At 40.6% G+C, this 15,140-nt stretch overlaps 1 protein-coding gene across 1 annotated transcript in view; it reads right to left on the reverse strand.

The window, feature by feature from the left end:
* Window positions 1-213: 213 nt before the first annotated feature.
* LOC109912176 (BMP and activin membrane-bound inhibitor homolog) overlaps window positions 214-15,140 on the reverse strand; it is a 47,628-nt gene continuing 32,701 nt past the window's right edge. Inside the window, exon 3 of the mRNA XM_048614633.1 lies at window positions 214-1,055. Within this exon, the coding sequence (XP_048470590.1) occupies window positions 640-1,055 (416 nt within the window). The 3' untranslated portion in view covers window positions 214-639. The remainder of the gene's footprint in view (window positions 1,056-15,140) is intronic.

Below are 15,140 nucleotides of genomic sequence, written 5' to 3' on the forward strand. Positions count from 1 at the left end.
GTTGCTGGCAAAATGGCTTGGTGGCATGACTGTCTGGCACCTTCCAGGCTCCCAGCCTACCCTCAAAAGTTGGGAACAATTGATACCCCCACTACTTCACAGATCTTAATTGGCAGCATAAGACAATGAGGTGAAGAGTATCCACAGGCAGAATGCATGAAATGAAATCAGATAAAGGGTCTGAAAAGATGATCGCATTTACAAAAACTGTAATTACATTGTACATTATAATACATTTATTGCTTAGAAGGTGTGTGTCTGTAAATAGGCCTGACATGCTTCATCCATCAGTATTTGAAATTCTTACTCAGTATGGTGTCATTGGAAGTTTACAGTCTGGCAGTTAGATCAGAGGAAAACTTTACGCTCTATACCACATTGTCCCCGTTCGCCTCCAACCCCAGTGGGATCAAATAAATGGATATTGGCAAGTAAAAGTGCCAGGGCATCAAAAACAGCAACTCAGAAATTGGCAGCAAACCAAATCACAAACTACAAAACATCAGTGCCAATTGTTTCACTATTAATCATGACTGCATTTTTTGTGAAAACAAGTTCCCCATTTTAAACTTGCAATGGTTAGCTGTGGGTCTTGGGGGTTTACCAGGCAAGTTAATGGTTCGGCAGAAACACCCATAGTCACACCACGGTTGGCTTCTTATGGACATTGTGCACATCCCATGGAAAAAATGAGCTCTGATTTTCACTGTATGGGTCCAAGTGCTGTTGCTTGTTATGCACCATGCAGTAGTTTTCGTGGTCTCTGGCAGACATGGCTGTCGCTTCATGGTCCAAGTTCCCGACCAGGAATTTTTCAGCAGGAGGCTTCTGAAAGCTGTAGTGCAGCCGTGAGATCATTTGCTCATGCTGCCGTTGCAGACGCCTGTTTTCACTTCGCAGCATTCGCAGGGCTAGCATGACCAGCAGCACCAGGATGAAAGCGCCCGCTATGCACACAGCTATCACAGCTGCCCTGAACCAAATCTCCTTGGCATTCACCTCTTGCCGGTAGGCCAGGTTCCTGTTCCCAGAGGTCCGCTTATTGGCTCGTCGATCTGAAATAGGATCAAGAGATCAGGTTAGCAACTTATTGCAGCTGAATGACTATTTCTAATCGGTGTGACTGTTTGATGTTTCAAATGAGGAAATCACAAACCAATTTGCAACTTGTGCCTTTTACTTTGCAACATTAAAGTAGCATCACTGCTGTTAAATGCAAACTTTCTCAATCATAGAACCCAAGAGGATAATTCAACCCAAATCATTCATAGAGAGACGGTGGTGGAGTGATCATATCTCTAGATGACTAACCAAGAGGCTGAATCTTTGGTGACATGGGTTCAAATCCCACCATGGCAACTGGGGAATTTAAATTCACTTAATAAATATGGAACTAAAATTTCTGTCACTGATGGTTATCATAGAAGAATTGTCATAAAATCCCATCTGGTTCACAAACGCCCTCTAGGGAGAGAAATCTGCCATCTTTACCTGACCTGGCCTATGTGTGACAGCAATGCAGTTAACTTTTAACCATCTGAAGCAATTCACTCAGTTCAAGGGTATTAAGAGATGGGCAGCAAATGTTAGACTTGCCAGTGGTGCCACATCCCATGAAAGAATAAACGATTCTGTATCAGCTTTCAATTCAAGAGAAAGATTGCGCAGTACAGGAATAGCAAAAAAATCTGCACCCACAGCAGTTTGAACATTATGTTTGTGATTTTGGATTCTGCATATTGACTCCAGAGTTTTGCGAGGTGATTGTTTTTGAAGGTATGTGTGGATGAGTGAAAGATTGACCCCCATGGTTGAGATGCCATCACTTATCAGAGAGTCAGCTCACTGTGGCTCAATAGGTGCATAGGAACATAACAGCAGGAAACTATTCAGTCTATCTGCCTAATCTGTCATCCAGTTAGATCATGGCTATCTCATTGCTGCTTTCCTGTGTTATCTCCAACTATCTTGATGTCATTAGTCTCCAGAAATCTATAAATTTCTGTCTGAAACTTTTAAGTGATTGAGCTTCCACAGTCTTCTGTAGTAGAGAATTCCAAAGGTTCACCCTCTGAGTGAAGAAATTCATCCTCATCTCAGTCTCAAATAGTCTTCCCTTTATCCTGAGATCATGTCCTATGGTTTTAGACTCATCAGCCAGGGAAACATCCCTCCTCAAACACCGTGTAAGAATTTTGTAAATGTCAATGAGATCACCTCTCACTCTTCAAAACTCAAGAGAACTAAGCCCATTTTCCTCAATCTCTCCTCATAAAATAATCTTGTCATCCCAGGGATTATTCTGGTGAACCTCTGTTGCAGTCCCACTATGGCAAGTGAATTTCTCCTTAGACAAGTAGCACCATGTACTTCTGAATCAGAAGGTTCTGGGTTTAGGTTGTATCCGTGACTTTTAAATACAAAAGTCAAGTGCTGTAGTCAATAAGTACGGCATTCTTACAAGTGCTGCCACTAACTCGAGGCATATTCTGCCTTCTCAGTTAGAGTTAAAAGATTGCATGCTGAAAGGTCAAGGAAGAGCAAAGGAGATAGTCCTTGTGTCCTGACCGATATTTATCCCTCCATCAACATCGTAGAAACAGATTACACGGTGATTATTACGTTGCTGTTTGTGGGAACTTTATGCACAAATGGGAGTCAAAAAGGATAACCTGGAAAGTATATGTCATAATCAGATCAGCTATGATCTCCTAAAATGGACTACACGGCCTCCTACAAGGACTAAATGAATTACCCGTTCTCCTAATTCATCTGCTTGAACATACAAATTGATGATTGCATTTTCCACACTTGTGACAACACATCAAAAGAGTCTTTAATTAGTTGTCAAGATCTTCAGGACATCTGTGGTCATAGTTTGAGTCCTTTTTGCCCTTGCATGTTTTCATATGAATAATGACCACTTTTAGTCAGTAATTGATAGGCCAACAGAATTGTATCTCAGCAAGGAGTCAACTTCTTAGGATCAAGTGTTAAAAGGAACAGTTCAGCAGACAACGCCAGAATTGATCTATTATTATCAAAACAGCCCTTTCATGCAAATGTTATGGTTTCTGCAACATTAGAAACATGGGCAAGCTCCATTTAAAAGGGGTTTTCCAATAAAATTGGGTCCCTAGACTAGTGAGTTGCAGGGGCATCCTGCTCTCCCATCTTTGCAGAGTCTCCAATGCAGTATCATTTTGAAGGATATTTGAGAAGATTCAATTGGAAACATTCAAGGATTAATGTTAACATTACTTGCAACGTCCCTCACTGATATCAGTTTGCAATGAACAACATAGACACAAGCTTGCATTTGGTTAGGCACGAGTGGATGGTGTTTCATTATTATGAATTGTGATTATAGAGGATCATTTTTTGAAAGGAACTATTCTTTCTCTTATGCATGGCACAGATTAGAGGGGTGGTCTACAAAGTAAGCGACTGCATACACATGGATACTTTCACTAAATCTGTTATGTTCCACAAACCAGCAGCATAGTATTTTCAACGTTCCCCATTTAGTAAGATTAAACCTTGAAGATGTATAAGAAAATCACTTGAAAATTCCCTGAACTCTAACTATAAATGATTAAAAAGAGTCAACATGGGTTTATGGAAAGGAAATTATGTTAGACTGGAGTTCTTTGAGGATGATTTGTGGATAAAACGGAGCCTTTGGCTGTGTTGTACTTAGATTTCCAGAAGACATTTGACAAGCTATCACATTAAAGGTCACAATGCAAAGTAAGACCTCATAGTGAAGAGGGTATTAGTATTGATACAGAATTGGTTAGCTAACACGACACAGTAAATTGATCTTTTTGGGGTAGCGGGCTGTACTAAGTGGTGTGCATAATGAGTGGTGTGTCAGTAATAAATGCAAGGGTCTCAACTCTTGTACAATTCAGTTCAATAGCTTGGATGAAGGGACCAAATATATGGCAGTTGAATTTACAAGATGACACCAAGACAGGAAAGGAAGATAAGTAGGAAGGTGGTAAGAAACGAAGTTGAGAAAAGGATATAAGGTGTCCGTCTGAGGACACAGATAGGTTAAATGAGTGGATAAGAATTTGGCAGATGGTGTATATTGAACTTCTGCACTTTGACAGGAAGAACAGAAAAGCAGCATATTATTTAAATGTAGACAGATTACAGAATTCTGCAGAAGAGTAAGGGATCTGTGCGTCCTCATGTGTGAATCATAAAAGTTTAGCACACGTGTACAGCAAAGAAGACAACTGGAACATTGTATATAACATGGAAATGAGAAAAATTTAAGAAGGAAATGAGAAGAACTGTTCTCTTTCTCTCAGTTTTGTGGGTCTAAGTATATCTTTTCTCCAGAGAGTGATGGAGATGGGGTCATTGAATACTTTTAGGCAGAGGTAAATGGATTCTTGACTAACAAGAGAGTCCATGTTTATTGGTTAGGCAGGGGATGTGGAGCTGAGCAATAATCAGATCAGTCATGATTTAACTGAATGACAGAGCAAGCTTGAGGGGCCAAATGGTCTCCTTCAGCTCCTTATTCAGATGGTCATGTTTATGTTCATAAAATATTAGCAGAACACTCACACTCACTGGTGTAAGAAGTTGTCTTAGAATACTTAATCAAGGTGATCCAATATCTGAAGCCAAAATTAGATCTCACTCTGATCTTGTTGGTTATCTTACATAGTTTTGCATTAATGTGAGATCAAAACCATTTCACAGTCTGTAAAAAAATGTTGTATAACAGCTCTATAAATTCAGAATTTACAATGATTAGCTGGATCCTTCTGAAGAATTAAATACATCAACTATTGGAGCATTTATACTTTATGTATATGAGAAGTCAAACAAAGATGTGAGTTCTTCATTCAGTTGCATCCCATAAAAACACTTAAACAAAACATGAAACTGTTCACTTATGTTAAATTTGGATCTTCACAGTCAGATCTCCAATTTGGAGCTGTACATAGACCTTCTTTTAAACAGACAGCCCAATTTTCATGCCATTAGCTTTTGCAGTAATCAGTTCTGTGTGTTTATTACTCTGTATTAAGAAATGTTTGCTATCAGTCCTAAGTTGCTCTTTCACGTGTTTGAGCATGTGCTTCCCAAGTCTTATCTGTGGCAATAACTGGGAACTAAGCTGTTGGTTGCAGTGAGAACCCCATGACAGCTCTCTATGGGAAGGCTCACCACATCTTGTTCCATTCAGGCACTTTACAGGTAAGTGGGGGGCCTTTTCCTGTGATCTGGGATGCCATCCACCAAGAACTGCTAGCCAATCCGAAGTGACACCTGCCTGAGGCCTAGAATTGTAACAGGATCCCAAGCTGCATGGGAATCACGTCAGGAAGAGCTTTGAGGGGTGAGGTTTGGGTGGATAGGCAGCAAGTACAGGTTACAGGGGGGTGTGGCTTTCAGTAAGTCCCTCTCTCTATTTCAGGGAGACTTGATCAGCTGTTGATAGCCGTTGAAGGTATTTTCTAATCAACCTGTTACTGCACATCTCTGGAGCAGGTATGACTTGATACCAGGCCTCCTGGTTCAGAGCTAGGGATGCTACCACCACACCATAAGAGTCACTAAGAGCGTCTTTGGATGAAGGACCCCTTTGCGAGCTTGCAAGAGTCCCCGCAAGGATTTGCTTGCCATAGACCTTAATTTACAGGCAACCCCAGTTTCCACCAGGAGTGACTGAAAGGGACACTTAAATGGGCATTCACCTAATGATGGGACCTTACTGTAACTAAAAGTCTGATGTTAGTTACTCCATTTGCTGACTCTTGAGTTACAGGAGTTCTCTTGATCCAGTGGGTATAGTCCCTGCCCCGAATTCAGAAGTTCAAATCCCACTCAGGAGTTGATGGTCAAGGTAGGGGAGTTTATGCGGCGTATTAAAAAATTCTGTCCAGTTACAGTGGACTTCTCTAAATCAAGTAATGTCCCTGAGGGTGATTTGCTCTAAACAGTTTCCACTAAGAATTTAATATTGTGGAACTTCTGACCTGAATCCTTGTTTAATGAATTCTGTAAAACTATAGTAAAATGATACATATTTTAAATACCAAAGATGAATCATGAAGTTACATGTCAAAATATGTATTATTTCATGAACTATTAACATAACTAATAATTCTGTTGCTAACAGTATTTAGTCTGTATCTGATCAGGGAATCTGCATTTTCCTTACATTTGGCAAGCAAACCCTTTGCGTTCTGTTCGTAAACAATCATTTTCCCACCAATTCACAAAGCAACTTTCCAATGTTATTGTAGTATCCAGTCAAACAGCTCTTTAATAATCAGAAACACTTATAAACAAATAGTAAGCACTCAGGGCAAGAGATCAACTCATACAACATTGCATGACTGATGCTACACCGCACAAATTTTCTCATGTCAATATGTTTCTAAAATCCAGTCATTACAGCTGATGCTGAACTCATTGATTCAACACAAGAATGGTCAAGGACAGGACAGGATTATTGTACACAACAATGCCACCCTCCATAAAAACCAACCCCACCTCACTGCATTCTCCAAACATACATTTACTTTTCTCATGACGCTGTTTCTTCATGAGTCACTTGGTGTGTTTTCTTTTTCAAATCATGTTGTATTTGGGTGAAATGGATCCAAATGAATTTACACAGAAAATAGGAGCAGGACTAGGCCATTTAACCTTTTATGCCTGCTCTGCCATTCAATATGATCATGGCTAATCATCCAAATGACTGCCTTGCTCCTTACACCTTGGACTCTAGTTTTTAAACATCTTTGTACACCTCATTATGATTTGCACAATTTTCCTGACTACCTTTGTCAATTATGGTCATAATTTCAACAATCTAAAAGATATAAACTTCCATGCAAGCTGTGAATTCTCATAATTTCTAAGGTAAATATGAATAGCAAGTCTGGTACACAGAGTGATTTTCCATAAGTTTATTTGACTCTTACTGTCCCCAATATACTCGCCCCAATTTAGTGGGTATTTATGTAAAATACGGCGGACTGCAATTTATCTGGAAGCATTCATCCAGTGTAATATTGCAAATTGGATTATTTTTCCACAACATGGCTGGGAGTAGCAAGCAGAGAGGAATGAAATGTAAACTTTTATCTATAGTGAGTGTAGGTCTGAATAGAGAAAGAGGGAAACTTAAGTGTTTATCAAAAAGTATGCTTCCAACTAATGACAAAGTAATTAACTTGTGGCTGCATCCAGGAAGAATCCAGGTTTGATCACCGGTTTGTGAAACTGGCTAACCTCTGACAATGGTAACAAATGGGGATTTCAAGTATCATTTGATTTCTTGATAAAAGTTCCAGAAAGGAAAAATCATCGAAAACTCTTTGCCCTGATCTCATGGAAAGTGAGTGTTTGTGGGCAATGGATCAGGACAGGATTGGACTTGGCTGTGATTCACTTCTCCGCCCTTTAGTCAGCATTCCTGCCAACATGGGCCGTGCAGATCCACAAATGAAGATTTGCGTTTTCAAGCACTAAACCAGGGACCAGAGGGTTGCCAGCATTCAGCAAAGCAAACCACAAGAGTCCCACCCTCAAGGGAAAATTTAGGAAGCAAATACAGAGTATGTTGCAAACTGTGGGGCAGACTTTAGGGAAACAGGGTGTGTAATGCCCTGAAAATAGCAGGAATTAATTACTGCCTTGTTATTGTTGATGGTGTGGCTGATTTATTCTCCCCAGGGACTCTAAGTCTTCACGGTTAGAACATCTATTTGAGTTTAAAAAAAAACCCAAAGAACTATGGATGCTTGGAATCTGAAACAAAAGCAGAAATTGCTGGAAAATCTCAGCAGGTCTGGTAGCGTCATTGCAGAGAAATCAAAGTTGACATTTCAGGTCCAGTGACCTTTCTTTAGAACATCTACTTGAGTCAGATTGTAAGCCTTCTATAAGTAAACAAAAGATTTATGACATACATGGGGGCCTGATTTCCATTTCCAAGAGCATGCTACTTGCATGTTCCACGTTGCATTTGCAGGACATTAAAGTGAAAAATAGTCCAGAAACTCTTCTGGGCTCCAAAAAAAGTCAAGCTGGCAAACAGTATTCTCCTAAGGGTCTAGGCCCGAAACGTCAGCCTCTCTGCCCCTATGATGCTGCTTGGCCTGCTGTGTTCATCCAGCCCTGCACCTTGTTGTCTCGCGTTCTCCTAGGCATTTCCCTGCCATCGGAGAACAGATTTCCACTGGTTTCCCAGCTTCTCCGATGTTGTACAGACCAGTGCCATTAGGATACTTCCAGATTCTTATTTCTTGTTGGTAGCATGCTAACCTTCTCATAATGAAACCTGGTCCTCACCCATCAATCATCAATGATTTTCTCTTGATTGATACCATAACTGCTCCCCATGTTGTTACTCGCATTATGTCCTGTTCAGCCATGACTTTACAGACTTACAGTGGCTTTCCCATTAACTAATGGGTCAGATCCTTCCATGGCCTCACCTCTTCCTACCACGAATCTCCTCCAGTCCCATAACTCTCTGATATATCTACAATCCTTCAATTCCGTCTTTTGAACCTCTCCAAGTCTCTTCTCCATTTCTCTCTCCCCTTTCAAGTCGGTCCTTAAAATATACCTCTTTGAGGAACCTTTTCAGCTTGTGTGGCTCAGCGTCAAATTGTTTTTAATGCCTTTGCTGTTGAGAAATTTGTGATATTTTATTATGGTTGAGAATCTATGTTAATACAAGCAGTTGTTTTTGTTATTGTCAATGCTAACAGACAGATGGTGATCTCACATTACATCAGTCAACCATCCAGATTCTGCTCCCAGTTGCAATCTATTCCACGTGTTTTTGTAAAACTGATCTGTGCTAGTTTTATTTCCCTCCCTCTTTCCTGAGACATGAGCTAATTCCTGAGTGGGACAGTGAAGATGAAGACTATTGAAGTCCATACCTTTGCCATTTGTGACATGAATGTTAGTGGCTTTGGATGATTAGATTTCAAATTACTTTTCCCCTGAAGTGTTGGGCTTCTACTTAGCTCCCTGCCATACTCCAAAACTGTGAGGCTAAGGATCAGAAACCAGCTCTTCATTGCATAGTAATGTCACTCTGCCAGTGTATCTGGGCAACACTCCTCTGATCAGGGATTCAATCTGACCCACCAACACTTACATTCAGACAGGAGACTCTCTTGAGAGGACAGCTTCTCACATGTTAGCTTCCGATCCATGACATAGATTACGGCAGATCTAAATAATGAACCTCCATGAATGAGGCACAGTTTAGTGACTGAATACTTTTAAGCAAAGTGTGTTCTTCTTTAAGAAACAGAACAATTGGTAACAAGAATCCTGTACCAGTTAAATACCTTTTTAAACAGAAGGAGGATCAGGGTGAAGTAATTATAGGCCTATAATTGGTTCACCATGGCCTATAAATTAGTGGGTTTTCTTAAACTGTTGCAGTTTAAGCTGATGGTTAATATTCAAGTTGCTGCTATTCAATGCTTTAAACAGACTACATTTGAAAAGATTTACATTTGTAAAAGCATGTTTCTTCAGAAAAAGAGCTACATAAGCTTAGCATTTAAACTAAAACTGACAGGATGTTTGTGTTCAATATCAACGACCCATCTTAAAACTATTACAGTTTGCAACACATTAACTCTCTCCTTGAATTACCTCTGCTACACTTTGGAATCCACAGAAGTTTAAGAATACAGACATCATGTGTATGATTTGATATATATATAACAGGAATGTTATGAATATTACAGACTGTGCATGCATTTATTTAAAGTACGTATGTTGTGCATATACACAACACATGAATGCATAAGCTCAATCTGATGAGGTCTGGCACATTCTTCCTGAATCCTTTCTCAACTGAATTCAAAATCCAGCAGACGACTTTCTATTCTAAATCTGTTACAGTGCTACACGACCAGTAGCTTTAGCAGGAAAGTTACAGCTGGCAAGTTTGAAGCTAAAACAGAAATTGCTGGAAAAGCTCAGCAGGTCTGGCAGCATCTGTGGAGAGAAATCAGAGGTAACTTTTCAGGCTGAGTGACCCATCCTCAGAAGTTTGGAGCTACATTGTGAGTTTTGGTTAGTTTCAGCTCACTTTCTGCCTGCTACCCATACACCAGGCTCTATAAGTCAGTCAGGAGTTATCCTCTACACTGCATAAATCTCAAACAACCTGGGATGTCTTGACTTTGTTGCACTCAATGGGTGCCCAATTATATCATCTTTATATCAGAGATCACTCAGAACAGCAGGACATCTGTATAAAAAGGTAGGATTACTAAAGAAACAACAAGGTGTAGAGCTGAATGGACACAGCAGGCCAATCAGCATCAGAGGAACAGGAAAACTGACGTTTCAGGTCTAGACCCTTCTTCAGACCCGAAACATCAGCTTTCCTGCTGCTATGATGCTGCTTGGCCCGTTGTGTTCATCCAGCTCTACACCTTGTTATCTCAGGTTCTCCAGCATCTGCAGTTCCTACTATCTCTCTCTGGATCACTAAAGAGTTATCTTTCACTCAACCCTGCAGCAAGGTCTTGAGTTTCAATTGCCTTTTTCATCAGCCTATCCAGTCGGCATCATTCATATGATACAGAAATTGGTCCTTTTCCTATTTCTTCTCATTTCTGATTCTGTTTTATTAGTAATGGTTCTTTCTTACAGTGAAAACCATGTCCCATCTTAAGGTATAGAGCTGGAACTGACGATTAGAAATGTTGACTTTGAGTAATAATGGACAAATAAAGTGCAGAGAAATGAAAAGCAGGGTATAGCATTAGTAACCTTCCAGGATTGTTCGTGTGTATTTTGGAATTAAAGATTAATCTCCAGAATACAGCTGGAATAAATCCTGAAAGTTCTCTGGATTATTGTGTTTTCTTTGAAGACATGTGTTTGATACTTGGGAATATAGTTGGTTTGACTGAGAATGATGAATCATCCAACTGGCCATTGGAAAGCAGAGCACTGCAATGACATGGTTATGTGATTAAACCTCCAGATATGTGCCCAACACCTGTTGGTGACACTGTCAGTGAGCTATACATAACTGGTTGTTAAATTATAATTGCCCACTTGGCAAAGTAGGGATACTGAGGAAGAATGTTCAGAACGGGAATGAAAGATAGTCAGAGGGCAGAGCTAATACAGGAGCAGAGAGACAGTGAAAGCAGAAGTGTTGGAGGAATAAAAGATATGTGCAGGGACATGGAAGCATAGAATGCAGTGTTCAATGGCTCAATACATTTGTGTGGTTTGATTATGTTAACTGATATCTGGTAACTGATCCTCATAACTGTACTTGATTTCTTCCATGTCTGACTGAAGAGAAAGTGTCGTGTATTAACACCATATGGAATATTCCAAGCAAGATTGAGGCTCCCTGCAAAAAACTTTCCTGTGTACAAAATCCTATAAGTTCTAAGATATTTTAATGTTCTGTGAATAAATATTTGGATATAGAACTAGAGTCATCTTTGTATATGTTCAACATGTAACAAACTAATGAGTACAGCAGACAAACCGGGTGACGAACTGGCCTGGATTTTGTGGGCCTGCTATATCTTCTGCCCCTTGTTGTTTGGTGCTGGGATGTCCTTTGACCTGCATTTTAGAAGCACCCACATAAACCAAATTGTGTGTGTGTTTTCATGCACATGCAGATCATCCATAAATATATACACTGTGCTCTCTTCACAGTCTAGCAATCCCCCAGGCTCACTAGTATCTCCAAGCAGCTTCTTTAAGGCTCATTGGAACTAGCCCCCATTTCCTAGCACACTGCTCCCAGAGACTTACTACCGCCCACCACTACACCCCCTCCTCAACCCCACATCTGTGGCCATGCCAACATGATTTGGTCAACTTGTACAAACCATCTTGGAGAATTTGAGGAACATGATAATGAAAAATTTTGAAGTTGAAGACAAAGTCTCTAAAAGTTTCTTCTCTGGCTTTGGGAAGCTTGTGGAGGCTGATGAGGAATGCACAATGAGGGTAAGGACAGAAAATAAGGACAGGTTCAAACAACAACTTTCTGAGTGACTTGTATTTCAGGAACGAAAGTGTATAACTAAGTCAGGGTTCTAATGACACATTGTATGATTTTTCAGCATGTTTCTGCTGTTATAAACAATTCTTACAAATAATTTGTGTTTCCATGTTTAACAATTTGAAAAGGAAAGTACTGCGCAAGACTTGAATTCCCTGTTTAATTTGTAATGTAAACCAATTCTGCACTAACCTAAATTCCCTAACATCCATGCACAAAAACAAAGTTGCTGGAAAAGCTCAGTAGATCTGGCAGGATCTGTGAAGAAGAAAACAGAGTTAACGTTTCAGGTCCGGTGACCCTTCCTCAGAACCCTTCCCTAAAATCCATTGTGGGGATAGGACAGAGGGAACATTTGCAACATTGAGATCTATAATTTCTTTATTCTTAGAGAAACATCTTAGTACTGTTGAAGAGCAATGGAGAGGAGTGCCAGAAGTTGTTTAAAAAGATAAGCCAAAAAAGGAAATGGGAATATTCATTGATTCCATATTCCCTCTATTTCTCTTTGTTACAAAGTAATGTTTCCAATTTTTTGTTTATGAAGATTGGTCATTTGCACCAGCTAGTAATAATTCTTCATTTCCAGCTTTTATTTGTTTTTATTTCTACTTTGTCTTGGATACGGTATTTCTCACACCAATACTTGGCTTGGTTAATTTTAGTTAATTTAGTTACCCTTCCACACCAATCGATCTTAAACAAGGGTCTGTGCATATGGTAAAAGTTGTATGGATTTAATGAGGTCAGTATTAGTCTACACCTGACAAGATGGCTTCCCTGAATGCTTTACTTCAAAATGACGGGCAACTGTGGGTTGCCATGGATTTTAGCAGTGAGGCTCACATTTATTTTCAGTGAGGGAGGGCTGGAAGGTCAGTTGCTTCAGTAATGCTTAGGTAGATTCAACTTGGGCTCATGGTCTGGAACCTTGTGGAGCCTTAAGGGATCTTGGATGCTGCGAGAGACACAATAAGAGGCCACATCATGTCTTTCAATGATGGCCTGCAATATTTGTACCCCTCATGGATTTGACAGACAGTGGGCCTTCTCCTAGGGTCAAAGACCCCTGATGGACAGACAGTCTGCCTGCTGAGAATTGCTGGCTGTTTTGGACATGGCAGGGCTGCTATCCATGTGATACCCATCTGAGACCTTGGATCAGGAAAGGACCTGGGCACTGGTGAATGATGTCAAGTGGGGGTACGGGGTGGGTGGGGTTGCTGTCAGCAGGGGTTTGTGAGAGGGTTGGCGGCAACAGGAAGAGTGTGGCTATTAATGGCCTTCCCTTCTTAATACTGGATTCCTCAATCACGCACAGGCCCTTTGAACAACAGAGACCTCTTCCACCCCCTCCGCAGAACTGCAAGCAAATCCCAAAAGAGACTAATTGTCATGCTTCCCAAAAGGTAAGCCATCCGAACCCCTCCTCCGCCTTAACCTGGATAATTTCAGCAGCATAAGGATGTGAATCTTAAATGGGTACTGTGGCTCAGTGGTTAGAACTGCTGCCTCACAGCACCAGGAACCCAGGTTCAATTCCACCCTTGGACAACCTGTCTGTGTGGAGATTGCACATTGTCCCCATGTCTGCGTAGGTTTCCTCCCACAATCCAAAGATGTGCAGGTTAGGTGGATTGGCCATGCTAAATTGCCTGTAGTGTTCAGGGACGTGTAGATTAGGTGGGTTATAGAGATGGGTCTGGGTGGGATGCTGTGAGGGTTGGTGTGGACTTGTTGGGCTGAAGGGCCTGTTTCCACACTGTAGGGATTCTATGAGAAAATTCTATGAGAATCATCAATTTCAGGTATTAATTGCCTGTTTGTGGGCTTCGATTGGTGATGGGCAGGAAAGCTGCATATAAGCCTCTGTATCTGAGATTTACTGAGGCTGGAGGCAGGAAGGTGGTTGTCTCCATATTCATCCCCCACTTTGCACAATTAAAAGCCACCCTCCCATCAACAACTTGCTTTGGAAAAGGACACAATATTCCACCTTTGCAGAGAGCAATTGCCATTCTAATGTGGCCTGGCCGGCTGAGTGTCTCTAACCTTTCCTCTTCTCTTGTTGATTTGACTCTTATAATCTTGGAAAAGCTCTCAGTTTGACTTAATTAAACATTCCACCATACTGTAGGTGCTTTAATATTAACCAGTCTAGATGTGTTATCTTCTGGAGTAGATGGGACTTGAATCCAAGACTTCTGGCCAAAAGGTCGGGATACTGCCACTGCATCACAACAGTCCCTTCCACCATATTGTAATAATCCTAGAATGATATTGACATTGGTTAGCTCAGTTGGCTGGACAGTTGGTCTGTAATACAGTGATGCCAAGAGTGTGGGTTCAATTCCCATACCAGCTTAAGTTACCATGCCTGCTCAAACTTGCCCCCAGTGAGGTGTAGTGACCCCCTGGTTAAACTAATACCTGTTGTCTCTTTCTAATGGGAGAGCTGCCCTATGATCCGTGGGGACCAGGGCAACTTTACCTTTTTTTAAACAACACTGGGAAACTGGTCTGGTTTTGCTTGGGCCTGTACAGCACAATATTCCTGAGAATGGCCCATTTAAGTGAGTACTCTGTAACAGAATCGGAAGCAGTAAATTTGCATCTTTACGAGGACTTTTAGAAACATAATGAAACAGCAGACTGCAAATGTTAAATGACTAAATTAGACAAGTCTGATGTTATTACTGATGTGACCAATAGATGTTTGTATAGTACGAGTCTGTGAACTGCTTGGTCTCTCACCAAACACACTGAGAACAATTCAGTTGGCTTGGATTCAAACCTTAGTGGAGTCATGCTCACCCTTTTCTTCTGGTTTCCCTCATCACTGTCTATATCAGTGAAATAATCCTCACACTGATGCTCTGAGTCATTTCCTGTTTACTTAAAAACATTATTAAAACACCCTTTACAAGCTGCATTTTTATTTTTTTAATTATTACATTTTAAATGAGGATCCTTAACTATTGTTTTTGCAAAGGAATCCTTCAATCAACAAGGTTTGTGAATCATTGATATAAATAACATGAAAGGGCCGTCTTTCTTGATGCACTTATGTGTGAAACAT

The sequence above is a fragment of the Rhincodon typus genome, chromosome 30 (genome assembly GCF_021869965.1).
Source record: "Rhincodon typus isolate 14 chromosome 30, sRhiTyp1.1, whole genome shotgun sequence".
NCBI classification, from domain to species: Eukaryota; Metazoa; Chordata; class Chondrichthyes; order Orectolobiformes; family Rhincodontidae; genus Rhincodon; species Rhincodon typus.